The 16656-nt window shown below is 39.3% G+C and overlaps 2 protein-coding genes across 2 annotated transcripts; one reads left to right on the forward strand and one right to left on the reverse strand.

Annotated features, from left to right (window-relative positions):
- Nucleotides 1-1887: 1887 nt before the first annotated feature.
- On the reverse strand, nt 1888-11751 carry LOC310988694 (mitochondrial import inner membrane translocase subunit Tim17-B-like). The gene is made up of 6 exons (XM_083975381.1): nt 11713-11751; nt 10186-10285; nt 10039-10102; nt 5676-5804; nt 4539-4649; nt 1888-4149 (listed from the first exon to the last, which is right to left on the reverse strand). The coding sequence occupies exons 1-6, from the start codon at nt 11736-11738 to the stop codon at nt 4043-4045; spliced, it is 537 nt and encodes a 178-aa protein (XP_083831507.1). The 5' UTR covers nt 11739-11751; the 3' UTR covers nt 1888-4042.
- A 23-nt stretch (nt 11752-11774) lies between these two features.
- On the forward strand, nt 11775-16567 carry pqbp1 (polyglutamine binding protein 1). Its single transcript, XM_083975375.1, has 7 exons — nt 11775-11850; nt 13173-13240; nt 13363-13474; nt 14202-14302; nt 14814-14990; nt 15088-15145; nt 16169-16567. The coding sequence occupies exons 2-7, from the start codon at nt 13174-13176 to the stop codon at nt 16317-16319; spliced, it is 666 nt and encodes a 221-aa protein (XP_083831501.1). The 5' UTR covers nt 11775-11850; nt 13173; the 3' UTR covers nt 16320-16567.
- Nucleotides 16568-16656: the final 89 nt, after the last annotated feature.

Below are 16656 nucleotides of genomic sequence, written 5' to 3' on the forward strand. Positions count from 1 at the left end.
GAAGTCACTCCAAAAAGTCCCACCATCAACTCCTCAGTGGATCACTCACAGACGCAACAGGCAGGTGAAACTTTCCCGGCGTTTTTCTTTGTATAAATAAATAAATAAAATAAAAAAGAAACAACCATGTGCAGCCTGTCATCTCATCTCCACGCGCAGCACGTCGTCGTGCAGCTGAGAGGCGCCGGCCGGGGCCATATCCTGCTCATCCCGCTGCGTGTTGCTGCAACAAACCCTTAGAAATCCAATTAAAGCCGCTTTCTGGTAACGTCTACCTGAATGAAAACTAATAAAGTTTATTTTCTCCTTTTCCCCCCCCAAGTTTGTTTATCTATGCAGGCACATAACGGCGAGGAATATCAAAACAAACGCGTGGTGGCCATATCCCCGGTGGTGGTCACTCAGCCCGTCAGGATTAAACCAGCTGAGCCGTTTAGAAAGGATGACAAGTGGAAATCTTTCGAGGGGAAGGTGGAGAGATAAACTCTGGAGAAAACTCTCAGGCTCTATGTGGGATTTTTTATTTTTGGTTAAAGACTTTAAATAATATTTAAAAGGAGCGGGATATTAATAAGTTAGTTGGTTGTTGTAGTGTAGGAAAGGTGAGATGGTTTTCTCTGCAGGAAAGTTAGAGGAACCTGGTTCAGGACCTTGGAGAGAAACCACCAGGTGGGTGCGGTACCAGCAGAGGTCGCTAGGGGGCGCGCTCCGACAGTAAATAGCAAAACAGCTCCCCCTGGCAGTGCTATAACATGAGGAGAAGAAAAGAGATATAATAACACTAGTTCAAGTCTTCCACAACAATAAGGTAGAAGAAGTATCTTTTAACCCTCCTGTTGTCCTTCTGGGTCAAATTGACCCAATCTGTTCCCTTCCTCCATCCTTCCTTCTTCCTTTCCTTCTTTCCACAATCAATCCTTCCTTCCTTCCTCCCTTCCTTCCCTTCGTCCTTACTTCTTCTTTCTTGCTCTTTTGATCCGATTGACCTGATCTGTTCCCTATCCCTCCATCTTTCTTTCCTTTCCTTCCCTTTTCCCTTCTTCCCTCCTTGAACAAATCTGTTCCCTATCCCTTCATCTTTCTTTCCTTTCCTTCCTTCTTTCCCTTCTTCCTTCCTTCCTTGAACAAAGCTGTTCCCTATCCCTCTATCTTTCTTTCCTTTCCTTTTCCCTTCCTTCCTTCTTTCCCTTCTTCCTTCCTTAAACAAATCTGTTCCCTCCCTCCATCTCTTTCCCTCCTTTTCCCCTTCCTTCTTTACTCCCATCTTTCCCTTTGTCCTTCCTTCCTTCCTTACGTCTTTCCCTTCGTCCTTCCTTCCTTTCTTCCTTGACCCAGAAGGACAACAGGAGGGTTCACAGAATTTACCCATCTAAAGTTTTTTTTACAACGATTTCAAAAAGATATAGATTTAAACTGCTCTTTCTGTGTAGGACACCCTGAAGATGTTTTTCATTTCTTTTGGTCTTGCCCTTTCTCAACCAAATTATGGTAAGATATTTAAATTGCAACCTGATTTCTTTTTCGATTGAACCTCATTTTTCCCTGTGCTTTGAACATAGTATATTGTTTGGCTTCACTGACAATCCATCTGCAAAAGAAAAACAATACTATATCATCAATCTTATTATACAGTTAGCCAAATGAAATGGCATATTCATGAATGTCGTTAAACTAATCAAAAACCACTCTTTCTTTCTCTTTGAAAATGAAGCCAAACAATATATTAAATCTACTAAAAAATCCATCAACATGAAAGCTATAAAAACTTTGAATTTATGTACACTTTACAATGTTTTTGTATGAAAGCTTGCCTCTTTATTGTTGAAACTATTGATTTGTATTGCACCATGTTGACTTAATAAAGTTTCTGAAAAAAAAGTCTTCCACAACATTTGATGTCTTTATTGTTTTTTTGTTTTTCTTTATGGACTATCAATATATTAAGACATTACACAAAATAAACATTCTCTCTATACATAATAAATTAATAACAGCAAAACACAGGATCATTCTGTGTCGGTCTCTCTGCAGCTGCAGCACAACACAGAGACCGGAGTTTACAAAAAGTGCTCAGTTGCTTGAGGGATGATGCAGCGATTAAAGTGATGAGGAGGAAAAACCTAAGTGAAAGATACAAGTCTCTTCAGTATTACACTTACACACACACACACACTCATACAAACACACACTCACACATACTACAATACTGGAGCTAATTCAGCCTAGTGTGTAATACCAAATACATTAACCGTTCAACAAAGAGTCAAAGATTCAAAAGCTGCCAGGGGATCAAACTGCAAACGAAGAAAGGAATGAGGTTTGTTTTTTTTTATTTTCAAGCACACGCATCGTCTAAAAAAAAAAAATCATAAATAGGTGTTTCCAGTGATTGTTTCAACTAAGACTTAGAAACAGACTCTCAGGTTTACTCGTGGTGAACGAACGCTCACTTAAAAATATGAGTTTGAGATGTCTCATATTCTTCACTACTCACACACAACTATTTTTGTGCCATTCAGCCATTTAAACAGTGGCTTTAGTGTTTATTAAATCTATGCAGACAATTATAAAATATCTGGATTGCATTTAAATATCGAAATATTCCCAAAGTGCTGAATAATAAAGTGGATTTTATGTATACATTTCAGAACTGCATATGTCAATACAATAAGTCAGTGACCACTGATACAGCAAGTGTTGAATGAGTTGCTGAGGTTTGTCAGCGTTTCCCCAGGGTTTACTGGTTTACAAGTGAATAATTGTTTCATACTCCCTGCTGAGTTACAGACACAAGAAAATATTCCCAGATAAAAATACTTTAAAGGGGAACTATGCAAGTCTGTTAGCTTTTCCGCTGTTTTGCTAACCTTCCTCTCGGCCATGTACATTTGTTTACAACGAAGCTGGTGAGAAATCAAACAATAGAGGGGTACATAACGGTATTTATCGTATTTGTGGGTATATTTGTGTAGTCTTATCTGTAATAAACAAGAGATTACGGGTTACGGGGCATGTTTGCGTTGTGGTGTCGCAGAGACGAGAGCTGGGACACCGGGTCGGAGGCTCTGATCTTGCAAAGTTGTTTTTCAGCCAAGAGACGCTAGTATAGGTGGAAGGCAGAGAGCCTCCATTCTCCCTTGTAACAAGTAACATGTCATTTATCAAACCATCAAAATTACTCCAAAGATGTTCAATTAAAGGGGAACTATGTAAGACTGCTCGCTTTTCCCCTGTTTTGGTTACGCTCCTCTCGCCCATGTGCATTTGTTTTCAACAAAGCTGGCGAAAAATCAATAAATGGAGCGGTTGATAACTTTACATAACATATACGATGTTACAGTGTGTGTGTTTGTGTAGTCTTAACCGTCTTAAACAAAAGATTATGGAGCGCATTTGTGTTGCGGTGTGCAGAGACGAGAGTTCGGACACCGGAGCGGCGACCAGGTAGGCTACTGTACTGATGTTGCATGGTTGGTTTTCAGCCGTGAGACGCCAGGTGAAGACAGAGAGCCTCCGTTCTCACTTGTAACAAGTCACAAGTCTTGTAGTTAACGATCACAATTACTCCAGAGCTTTTTAATTAAGGTAAAAATGTAGCATAGCCACGGGAGAAATCCTGCTTAGTTCCTCTTTAATGAACGAATATGTTCTCAGATTTAGAGATTAAAACGGCATATGAGCCATTTATAATTGAAATTAATTTATAATTCTAAATAAAACTGAGCTTATTTCTTGTGTCTGTAATTTGCTTTCACTTCACTCTCTACATGCGCTCCCTGCTCACTGCCGTCCACCTGCTAGGTCGGGGTGGTGGGGGCAATATAATCACACTGTTCATTGATAAATAACTAATACTTAACTGCAATTTGCCCCTGAGGTTTAAAAGCACATAGTGCGGCTACTTGACATGACACTGCAGTGCTAGTGACCAGTGTCTCCTCCACCTCCCAGCCGTCCTGATACCTGCTGCAGTCTCTCAGGTGTCTCCGTCCTGCTCTCCGGTCTGGCTCAGTGTGTCCACAGCCGGTCTCTTCACTGCTCTCTACTGAAACTGACCCTTTGCACCCTGCTGCTGCTGCTGCTGTTGCTGCTGCTGCTGACCGCCGTCCTTCAGAGGCAACTGACTGGGGTCGTCCGCAAAGGGAATAGCTGGGAGAGAAAGAAGAGGAAAACACAGAGTGGTTAGATTGTCAGGTTTCTGCAGTGATACTATACACTGTTAAGAAGTGAAAACTCTTGAGCTGAGATACTTGGAGAGTCTAAACCAATTTGTTATCCAATCCAATCCAATCCAATCCAACTTCATTTGTTGAGCACTTTAAAACATCCACAGTGGACCAAAGTGGTGTACAGGATAATAAATAAAAGTACCAGAAATAAAGACAAAACATCTTACATAAACATACAATTACACATAATAAAACAATAAAAAAAAGAGACAATAAAATAAGATAAAAATCTAATCAAATCAAGTCATGTCAAGTTATGTTTTTGCTGTAAATTTAATTCAATTCAAAAATTCAATCAGCTTCACTCACGATTCTGAAACTGCTGCGCTGTGTATCTGGTGAGGAGGATCCCAAAGCCCTCGATGAGAGCGAGCAAAATTCCCCCCATCATGGCCGAGCCCATCATGGCCAAAGGTCCACCTGAAAAAAAACACATGATTTATTCAATCAATCAATCAATCAATCAATCAATCAATCAATCAATCAATCAATCAATCAATCAATCAATCAATCAATCAATCAATCAATCAATCAATCTGATGCTCCAGTTGACACAGCAGGATAAGATCAGTACTACTTTAGTTTCTGTCTTTGGTTTTTTTTGTTCCTTTCTTACACACATAAATATATATGTTTGCACATTGCTGCTGAATCACAGCGACTACAACATGGGAAATGCAACGACCCAGTTTTTGTTTTCAGCTTGTTGTTTAAAGGGATATTCCGGCGTAAGTTTAACCCATGGTCCAACGCACTGTGACACCGAGTTAGACGACCCCTCGAGAGATGAAGTCTGCTAACCGCTAGCTTCCCTAGTTGTAGCAGCTTTAGTGGTCAGTGGTCAAGTGGTCAGTGTGTGGTCACTGCCTGCCAGTGGCCGCTGAAACCGAATGTTTGTGCTGCCAGTCGGACTTGGATGTGTTTTGTCAGTGCCTGGATGCGGAAAGTTGCTGCATTAACGTATAACTGGAGGAGAGTGGGTGAGTTGTTTTTGTCTCATTTCAACAGAAACCAGGCAAAGTTAACAGATGTTTGATGCCTTGTATTATGTGCTGGGACCCTGTTTGTACTGTTGATGAAGTTTGGTGCTGTTCTGAGCATTATTTGTGGCTATGAGTGGCTTTTTGATCGCGGGTTGCACATGGAGAAATAGACTGCGCTGTTTGTTATGGTGCGGCCATTGTTTAAGTTGCTACAACTAGAAAAGCTAGCGGTTAGCAGACTTCATCTCTCGAGGGGGGGTCTAACTCAGTGTCACGGTGCGTTGGACCATGGGTTAAACTAACGCCTGAATATCCCTTTAACATTACACCTTTACGGTACCATAACAGTAGGTTTTGATTCGCTATTTCTTTCTTGATGGTAACTGTGAACCAAGAGATTAATGTCTGCTGTGAAATGTAACCTGTGATAATAACAATAAAGAAAACATGAGCGTGTTCTTACTGCGTGCTGCCAGGATCGCTCCTGTCAATGCGCCGCTTGTTATGGAGTTCCAGGGATCTTCTTTCCCTCTGACGCGAACTAGACCACAGTCGATTGTGGAGAAGAGGCCGCCCCACACAGCAAAGCTACCTGTGAAGACGCAAAAAAAAAAAAATCTATGAGGGTTGGTAAGTCTAACTGAACATTTGTTTGATTCTTGGGAAACAAAATTGAGCTCCTAAATATACAAAATAACTTCATATGATTCGCTCGTGTTGTATTATGAACCATAATCATATACAATTCAGAAACTATTCAGGCCGCTTATCTTTTTGTGCACTGTAGATCTAATTGTAAATGGATAAAATTGTCATTTAGTCCATAAATCTACATTCAAACTAGAGTTTAAACTGTTTTAGAAGGTTTGAGAAGTTAAAAACTGAAATCTCTCATTTACAAAAACATTTAAAAAAAACCTTAATTAGACCCTTAATTCAGTACTTTGCAGAAGCTCCGTTGGCAGCAGTTTCGGTTGTTTGTCAAGTCTCTGAAAGATTTGCTCACATGGATTTGAACTGTTTATCCAGTTCTTTCAGGAGAATTGTCTTGAACACCATCGGACCATTTACCGTCTGTAAATTACCATCTGCAGATGCTCTATGGAGTTACAGTAAGTCTGGGCTCTGCTGCAGCACTGACTCTTTGCCTGTTTGTTGTGTTGTTGTGCTGACAGACAGCCACAGTCTCTGGAGCCGCTTTTCTTTGAGGACCCTCTGTATTTGGCTGCATTCAATTTTCACTTTATGATTAAGGATCATAAGGTGTATAATTAGGGTCAGGGAAATCATACTACATACTACCAGTGATGGGAATAACGGCGTTAAAATAAACGGCGTTACTAACGGCGTTATCTTTTTCAGTAACGAGTAATCTAACTAATTACTATTTCCACCGTTACAACGCCGTTACCGTTACCGACAATTAAATGAGGCGCGTTACAAACTACTCAGTGAAGCCGTTGTCCTCCGACTTGGCTCATCTCAGACACAGAAGCTGCTAAACTGTTGTTGTTTTCTCCTCCTCTCCTTTGGTGAGGGGAGGGGGGAGGAGGGAGGGACGAGACAACCGCATAAGTGATGATGATTGGTTGAGGCAGAGTAAGGTTTCATGCTAAGCCAATCAGAGGCAGTGTTCAGTTTGTACACAAACCACACACGCACGCAGTTTAGCCTCACACACACAGACTAGCAGAGGGAAGCTGCCGAGATCGGAGGGAAAGTGGAAACAGACACTACTTTAATCTCCCTGAGGTAAAAGACAAGAACATGTGAGGTGTAGCTACATTATGTCCCGGAGCGAAGTGTTTGTCCTGAGCTTCTGCTCACCTGACTCTGTGCAGCTTCTTCATTAAATCCAAAAATCTTTGACTCTAAAGTCTCTGTAGCTCATCAGCTGGAACTCTTCCAGAGCAGCTACAGCAGCGTTGTGACCTCAACCATGGTTGGTGAGAGCAGAAATGTTGTTGTTGTAGTGAAAATGGGCGGGCTCGTGAAGACGCGAATTTACACAAAGTCAAAACGAGCGATAAATCGCATTTCTCGCGTATCTCGCGTTTGGTCGCGCGTATAAACTCGAGCGAAAAAAAAGCGTTCCTCGTGTTTGGCGGGAAGCCCCTTGCGGGTCTTCCCGCCAAACACGATGAAAAGGACGAAGACGCGAAGGTCCCGTCGCCATAAAAGAATCGCGTGTAGCGTCGCAAAAAAAAAAAAGTCGCGTCTACCGCGTCTCGCGCCTAATTGCGTCTCGCGCCTAATCGCGTCTTTGCGTCACGGCCTTTTACACCGCGGACGTAACGAATAAACGGTGACGGTGTGAACGAACAACATAGAACAGGACCAGAGGTGGCGTTGTTTCCTCTTTTCACCTACAGCTCCACTCTCCCTTACTTACACTAACTACTGTTATTGTTGAGGCCAGATAATTGTGGGATTTGTAGTTTTTGACCAATCGTGTGCTCTTTCTTTTTGTGATTTTTCCGGTTCACACATGTTTTTTTTTTTTTAGGGGCAAATGCGAGTGAAATGCTCGCCCACGGACGTAATTTTAGGGGGGGACGCAGGGGACATGTCCCCCCCACTTTTTCAAAACGCCGTTTTTGTCCCCCGCTGTTTTTACCGTCCACAAACAATGTTACACTGTATTAACACTATTGCCATTGCACACTATATACCTATAACCGCCATGAGTCGTTCATTGGACGAACTGTAATAAAGCGTTAATTAGAGCTGTATAGGTGTTACATTTGTCGTAGTCTTTCAACAGCTACTCTGGGCCATGAAGTAGGCTGCACCCCGCAGCCTCCGCGAGGCAGGGGGGGCGGGGGGGGGGCATACCGTAGGAACCCCGCCCCCGCCTGTAAAGCCAGGTTTCCACGTATAAACGACCTTTTTTTTCTCTCTCTCTCTTTTACGGCAACATCCATAGTCCTTAGTGATCTTTGTTTGATATGTCAGGTGGAGCTGCTGCCCATCATACCGACGCAGGATATTTCATATAAAAGTTTAAGTGCATACATATTTTATGATGCTGTGTATTATATATTTAAGACCATCTTAGAATTTTCTAATAAATTTAATACTTTTTAAGGCCTTAATTTTAGATACATGAACTTAAGACTTTTTAAGGATCCGCAGATACCCTGTTGTGCGCTCGCAGCAGGACAGATAATCAGATGGATAATCGGTAAAGTTAATAATTTCACTTAATGTGGCCATGAATAAATTAATTTCGATGTTTCGCCTGTTATTAAACGCAAATCTTGAATAGGTCTCCGCTGTTTTCACATTTAAAACGGTCTTTGTTGTCTTTGTACAGAGACAATATGAGATTTGCTTGTAGCCACAGCACTTAAAAAACCCACTGTAACCTATTTTCATAGGCACACCAGCCTCGCTTTCAATAAAACACACACTCGCATTCCATAATTGCGATCAGTGAAATATATGAAAACAATAAAATACAATTTAAAAATGAGAGAAAAAAAATCCAAATTCTTCGACATATTTAAACTTAAAAAAAAGAAAGAAAAATTAACGCAATAGTTACTTTCCCTGGTAACTAGTTACTATTATAGTGAAGTAGTGGAGTTACTAACTCAGTTACTTTTTGGGAGAAGTAATTAGTAACTATAACTAATTACTTTTTAAAAGTAACGTTCCCAACACTACATACTACACACCAAAATTATGAAGTCCATCACTCTGTTTTTTTCAATAACTGTAAAACTTATAAAATCTCCTCCCACAATTTTTGCTCAATTGTCACCAAACTTGCTAGAGAGCATCTTCAGACTGTCCTTTTTATTGATTTATAGACTCCCTGAGTCTATTTGAGAAACCACACACCAGGTCTCACCTTCAGACAATTAGCTCAGTGAGTTAGGAGCTGGTTCTTGGTGTCAGAGGATGTGGGTTTAAGCCCCAGCAACGGTGATAATGATAATACGTCAAAATATCAGATAGTCTTCATGAAATAAATGTACAAAATCTTAGAGTCATAGTAGATGAGTCAGAATTTTACCTCAAAAACTGATTTTTTTTTTTTTTTTTTTTTTTTTTTACAGTGGTTTTAAATCTGCCTACATGACAGTGAATGGTTTACTCAATTTGTGAAGCCACTGCTGAACTGCCACTTGCCAATTAGAGCTCAGTGCGATAGACAATGGTCTTTGGTTCCAGAAATTGCGGATTCAAGCCTCAACTGGTGCAAAATGAACATTATCAGGTCAATTGGCTTGTCTTTTTTCCTGTTTGTTACTCAGAATTTGCCTAAATTTGCCAAAAATAGCCCGGACCCGACCCATCGCTGCGCAGCAGCTATAATTCTCGTTTGTTTTCCAAACACAAGACTTAGTCTTCTCATTTAATTTGCAAATACAAGGTATAATACGAACGTTTGATTTGCGAATGCAAGTTATAATATGATAATATGATTTGTTTTGGTTTTGTTTTGTTGCTTGTTAGTTTGTTAGTTTGTTTTTATTTTAATGCTCTTTATCTTCACTATGTCTTGTTGTTAGCTTGTCTTTTGTTTGTTTCTTTTTATTTTAATGCTCTATATTTTCACTATGTAAATGGAAATCTTATGTACAAAGGGTAGGCACAATAAGCTATTGCTTCAGTCTACACCTTTTGGTTGCATGTATTACTGACCAATCTATGCATTTTGTCAGTCTCTTCTTTTTTTAATCGACTAAATGTATAACTAAACTAAACTAATGAATGAGATAACTTATTTCACACAAGAAACAATACATTACACAAAGATAAAGTGGCTTGTTTACTTTCTGACATAAAAGTTAGTAAAGTGAACAACATTTTCTCACCTCCAATCTGTGGAGCTCTTACTCTCACTGCGTTTGCACTTCCTCTCAGCCGATGTCCGACACCCTGAAACATTACAGCACTGTTCAGCTCTGCTCCTTGACTCAGATAATCTCTTTAAAGTCAAACAATTGAATTTTGAAACTCACAGCAGGGGCATTACGAAAGCCCTTGACCGCCTGGAAGACCCCTCCTCCTAATGCACCCATGGTGAAGGCGCCTCCACAGTCATCCACTATCCTCCAGGGACTAAAGGAAGACAGTCAGAAGAGAGAGGAAGCAGATGAATAAATAAAATAAATGACAGCAAATTAGAGACAATAGTCCTCACATCCATTTGATTAATACTGTTGTTGTACAAGTGGTGCTGAATCAATTACTTGGCAAGTCAGCAGAACAATAATCAATATTATTCAACATTATACACCTACTGTTGCTAATCCTTGTTTCATGATTGTTCACTCAGTCTCTTTTAGCTGCAGAGTTTATTGGACAAAACAGTTGGTATGAAGCTATCACCTTATCCTTTCTTCTTTGGTAAAATTTTGTGTTTAAATGTGTAAATGAGGCAATATCTAATTAAATATGCACTAATTTGCATACTTTTTCGCAACAAAAATCTGAACGATGGATAAAGGTACTTTCAAAATTCTTGTTTTATTTTGTTGACATATTGGAGTTATTTTTTATCATTCTGTAAATTAGAAAATACTGTCATCAGCCCTTAAAATAATAATAATACAATTTTACCATGTTTTTAGGAACAAAATGTTGTATAAATCAGGCTGTGAATGATATATCAACAAACTCCTCTGTAAAAACCTTCAGAATATAGAAAGGGATAAAACTGTAAAGATTTGGTGTCTGTTGTAATGAATGCTGCTGAAGTTTATTTGAATTTGAATTTAAATTTATTTGAATTTATTTATTCAGGATAGCCCCTTGAGATGAATCATCTCATTTTCGAGGGGGTCATGTGGAGATTTCTAGCTCAGGGTATGAGGAAAACTCATTTTGAGAAAACAGCCTTTAAAGATTTATATCGTCAAATCCCATAGGTTGTTATTGTCAATCACACTTTTATAATTTGTTGCTGATACAGAGGAAATGACAGCATTGCAGTTCAGGAGAGAGAGCTTTACAATGATACCTGACATGACATGGGTCAGACAACAGGCAGGACACAATATGTCACAGTAGAAATGTAACTTTTGGTTAATTTAGGAGAAAACTACCGACAAAATCAAGTAAAATCATCACATTAATGTGGATCTTCTATCATTTCTTTCCACTATTCTGATAGAATAGCCAAACGAAAATGGCCCAAAATCTCAAAATTGATCAGTGCACGAAAAAACAATGTTTTTGCCTGTAAATGTCTCGTCTTAAAAACACCGACAGCTTTAAAAACACCGATGTATGTGTCTGTAAACTGCAGATAAAGCTGTAATAAACCTTACACCAGTTGCTGTTGCTGTGGGAACAACCTGACAACAGCTTTATCTCTTTAACATCCCTGACCCTTCACCAAGATAAACTGGACCAACTAACACACACAGAGCCGCTCTGTTCGCACAATAACCCGAATAAAACATTGAAAAACTCAAAACCACGTCCGAGTTTCACTGACAATTAAACAAGAAGAGAAAGACAAAGGTTTTAAAAACTAATCTCACCAGGGTTCACGGGCATATTCCTCCATGTTTGTTGTCGTCAAGAAGACGAACCGTGCTACGTCATCAGAGCGCGCCGCGTGTGCTGCAGTGTTTTGGGAAGTCGAGTCGTCTTTTCACTGGTTTTTTAACCTAAAGCAGGTAAAGATTAAATAGTTTTAATACCGTATTTTCTGTAAAAAATATGTTCTTTTATCATTATGTATTTAATGTTTTATCTTCCAGATGCACATGTGTGTTTGTTGGTTTAGATTTTCAGCTGTTGCCAATGCCGCGAAGCTACCGAGCGGGCGTGCAAGAAATGTTCTGTTGAAATTAATGTCGTATGGTAAAAAAAAAAACAACAACTGCCGATTATCTCCCTTTTTTGTTACGTTAACTTAGTCCAGACATGACCAGTTAACGGTAACGTGACTATACAAGCAAAAATAAACAATCAATCGTTTGTTTGGGAGCCACAAAGGGTTCAAAAGCAGCATTAGGAGCAGGATGACCTACACGACGTCGTAGTGAGTTTTCCGACCCAGCAGCTTCAGTTTCTCCATCACATCGAAACACCACAAAGAAATACTAAACAAAACCCTCAAATTTGGACTATGTTATTCCAGAGACCATAGATACTCTTTTAAAACATTTATTTTAGATCTGAAAGTGCCAACAAAAAAGAAGCTTTCATTATGGGGTGAAATTAGCAGCTTGTAGTTGGGTATTCAGCAGAAATTCAGATTAAGAAGTCTGTGGAGAGAACTAGAGTCAGAGTTTCTGTCTCTAGTTCTCTGAATACAGCAACAGATCACCTGCCCTCAAGATAATATTACATCACAGACCATCTGCGAATTACTGTCAGACTGAAACGTTGCATAAATGGTCCCATTGGGTTACACTGTGAAATGCAGGATAGTGCTCTTCTTATTGTTTTTGATAAATATTATGCTTGTGTGGTAACAGACTCTCATTGTTGCATATGTGCTAATCACTATTGCACTTAACCATCACTATGCATTGTTGTGGATTGGTTGGTTTGACTTTTCCAAGCTGATCCACAACTGTGTATTGTATTTATTTAACTTGGTAATCCTTGCACAAACAAGACAACACACATCAATCAACATTCCTGTAAATGTGTCACATTGTGTCCACTAAAAAGCTTGATGCTAAATTAGCCATTGGAGCAATAATAAAACACCCAACATTTGAAATAAGAACAGGAGAAGTGGCTGAAGAACTGTTCATACCAAAGTATTGTGTGACTAATGTCGTACAATATTATTAAATGTACAACAAAAAAGAAAATAGTCATCACATGTGAGAAGCTGGTACCAATTTGATATCAAACATGTGACATTTGGCTCAATGTGATGGTAAAAGTTTGATATATTAACCTAATCTACTAAATATTTTTCATTATATTGTGACTATCTGCTTCAGCCATTAAATCTAGACTTCCCTCCTGTGTGTTGCAGGATGCCTCTACCTCCGGCGCTGCTGGCCCGTTTGGCCAAGAGAGGGATCGTTAAACCCACAGATCAAGGTAAGAAGCAGCATGATGTAAAAAACACACTGAGTTTACAACATTCAGACATTTTTTCCTTATATATCACCATGTTTTTTCCTGACTCATGTGACATTGTTTCCCTCCTCTCTTTCATCCAGAGGTAGATGAGGAGATTATTGCTGAAGATTACGATGACAACAACGTAGATTATGAAGCCACCAGAATAGAGAGTCTGCCACCAAACTGGTACAAAGTGTTCGACCCTGCTTGGTATGTAAACTTGATTTCTACATTATGGACAATGTTGATTGATATATCTACATATCAAACATTTTGACTTTATAACTCTATACCCATAATGTGTAACCTGTTTTTTTAAGATGCGTTTATTATGGTGTTAAATTGAGATTCAAACAATTTTTTTTTCTTTAATCAAACTACACAGACTCATCAATGTGACTCTGATGTGTCTTAAATGTCATAAAATGATTAATATAGCTAGTCTGAATTATTACAATGATTATTTTAGGGACGTGTGTTATAGAAAAGTGGTTGAAATGACTTTACTATATAAAAACAGAGTTTGAGGAAGGACATTTTATTCTAAAACCTTAAACGACCTGTGATGAACTCACTTTCACTGTGAAAAGAATCGGAATAAAACATTTAAGAATGAGCTGAGTCTGCTGAATAATTCAAAGGTTATTCATGAATATTTTTGGGGTAATATTTATTTCATGTTTAGTACTTTTGGATTTCCAGATTTGTAGCCACTTCTGCTGCTATGTGTGTTTATGGTTTTATAGTTTAATACTGTGTAGTTGGAAATGAGCCCATTCTGTCTTATTATGGTTTTATTATCTCTAATGATTCGCTGATCATTGTAATCACATAAATTCACCAGTCAATCACTTTTCTTATAATATTACCTCCTAATATGTATAAGAGATTATTATATACATTGTGGCTGTAAATAAATCTGTGTTTTTGTCTCCAGTGGTCTCCCTTATTACTGGAACGTGGAGACAGACCTGGTGGCCTGGTTGTCCCCAAACGACCCGACTGCAGTCGTCACAAAAGCTGCCAAGAAACTAAGAGGTACGACATTATAAAGCCTCTACACTCTCACTTACTGTGTTTTCTTTTAATATCTGTTAATATAATTATCGTGGGGTGTGCTGTCGCCTGAGATATGGGAGATTTTGGAAGTCAAAGAGTTGAATAAATACAAATTTTCACTTTCTTAAAGGTATAATATGTAGGAATTTATCTATCATCTAGCGGTGCGGTTGCATATCGGAACGTATTCTTGATGTTGCATTCACGTTAAATCGGGCAGACATCAGACAGACAACAGGAAACATTTAACATGACTCCAAAACAGAAATGTTCACAAAACTGTTTCTGTAGTGATAAATATGAATTTAACATCTTGATAAAGCTCTTATTTGTGATCATTATTGCTCACGCCCATCTGTTTATACTTCTCATGTATGACTCATCGTTTTATCAGCAATCCCAGAATGCATTTTTTTAATTTGTCAAACTCAGGCAGTGTTTTTTTTATATTATTATTATGTGACTCTTGCCTTTGTTTTTTACGATCCAGTTGATGGAGGAGATGAACGAATTGAGAGACAGTTTGAGAAGCCGGACAGAGAGCGAGAGCGCGACAGAGAGCGGGAACGAGAGCGGGACAGAGAGCGAGAACGGGAAGACGGGAGGGACAGAGACAGAAGAAAACCGAGGCGGGAGGACACGGCACCGTACGGCAAGAACAAAAGAGGTGAGAGATGTTTCTGTTATTACACAAGCTTTTTTAAAACATTTTTTTTGTGTGCATGTTTCGGGTGTCACACATTTCATGTTTGTTTTCCTTTCAGGGAGAAAAGATGACGAGATGGACCCCATGGATCCGAGCGCTTACTCTGATGCTCCAAGGTAAAATGTTTACGGTCGTATTTACAGCGGTGCTCAAACAGTTTAGTGCTGCAAGTCCATAAAGTTCAGACTTGAGAGAGAGAACCACTAAAAAAGGAAACGGGGTTCCCACGTGTCCTGGAAAATCTGGAAAACACATGGAAAATTAGGAAAAAAAAGTCAAATGTCCTGGAAAAGCTTGAGTTGTCCTGGAAAATGATTTATCACAGCTACCAGAGCTCTATTTGACTTTTTCAGACCCTCCTAAGGATTTCGTTTCCAAAAAAAACAAAACAAAAAAAACATGTTTGTGCTGTTCTATGATAAATTTGTCATAATTTCTAAGCATTTAAGAGATTATTTCATAAATTAGAGCCATAGACTGCACATTTCTAAATCATATTTCTGGGAAAGAGAATGAGAGAGAGGAATAAACAGAAACAAACTGATTACATTTACAAAATAAGGTACCATTGTCGAGAAGAACAGTGTATGGCGTAAAAACGAATGTCCGTCAGATTGTAGCAGCTGAAAATGTCCTAGAAAACGATTTCAAGAAAAGAGTGGGAACCCTGAGGAAACAAAGTGTCAGGAGCATGAGAAGCTGAGATACTGAATTTCTGTTACCAGTGTGGATCAACGTATGCGTTATTATTATTATAAGTAAAAATACAAAATAAACAGGAGGAATAATGGCTACCTGGCTCCACGATATGTAAAAACACATTAAAGGTTATAATACATATTTTAGCTTCCAGCCTGATAAACACTCGTCTGTCAGACTCCACACCTCCCATTTGTGTTTTGTTGAAAAACAAGTATGTCCCCAAGATGAAGCTGAAATAGCCACAGTGACATCACTTTGACATCATCAGGATTATTTTCATAGACTTGACAAAGCCCCTGCAGAGCCACAGAGGACCGTTACATAATAACGTATCACAGGCTGAGTCGCACTAATCGTGCCCAGTAAACTGAGTTTGATGCAACAGTATAACGGCGTCTATTAAAGCACACACACTCTTTTTTTTTTTTCCGATACAGGGGGACGTGGTCGAGCGGTCTGCCCAAACGCAACGAAGCAAAGACGGGCGCAGATACGACGGCAGCAGGACCGCTGTTCCAGCAGCGGCCGTACCCGAGTCCGGGAGCCGTGCTTCGGGCCAACGCGGCGAACAAGATACCACAGGAGTGAACGGGTCGACCCAGAAAGAAAGAAAGAAGACGACGCAGCTCGTTGTTCTCCCGTCTATTCGCTCCCATCTTTACATTTACAGTTACAGACTGACATGTTTTAAGTTTTTGTTTTTCATTGTGAAACGGGTGCAGGCAGAGTGCTCAGCTTTTGTAACCACACAGTGCGTTCAACAGTTGTAAATATGTTTTTATATGACCTGAAGATCGGCATCGTTTGCTAATAAATTTAACGATTACTGTGAAAAATCAAAAGACTCATTGCAACTTTCCTTGACAGTATTTTATTATAAAATTGCAACATGATAAAATGCTATATCCATAATTTTCTGAATAAT

The sequence above is a fragment of the Trachurus trachurus genome (genome assembly GCF_905171665.1).
Source record: "Trachurus trachurus genome assembly, chromosome: 7".
Classification (NCBI taxonomy): domain Eukaryota; kingdom Metazoa; phylum Chordata; class Actinopteri; order Carangiformes; family Carangidae; genus Trachurus; species Trachurus trachurus.

Excerpts from the sequence above, each read along its gene's own strand:
- LOC310988694 (XM_083975381.1), bottom strand. The coding sequence starts at position 11,738 with ATGGAGGAATATGCCCGTGAACCCTG. Across the intron at positions 10,286-11,712 it reads GAATATGCCCGTGAACCCTG|TCCCTGGAGGATAGTGGATG; the intron begins GTGAGATTAGTT and ends GTCTTCCTTTAG. Across the intron at positions 4,150-4,538 it reads AGCGCAGCAGTTTCAGAATC|CTATTCCCTTTGCGGACGAC; the intron begins GTGAGTGAAGCT and ends TTTCTCTCCCAG.
- pqbp1 (XM_083975375.1), top strand. The coding sequence starts at position 13,174 with ATGCCTCTACCTCCGGCGCTGCTGGCCCGTTTGGCCAAGAGAGGGATC. Across the intron at positions 13,475-14,201 it reads AAAGTGTTCGACCCTGCTTG|TGGTCTCCCTTATTACTGGA; the intron begins GTATGTAAACTT and ends TTTTGTCTCCAG. Across the intron at positions 15,146-16,168 it reads GCTTACTCTGATGCTCCAAG|GGGGACGTGGTCGAGCGGTC; the intron begins GTAAAATGTTTA and ends TTTCCGATACAG.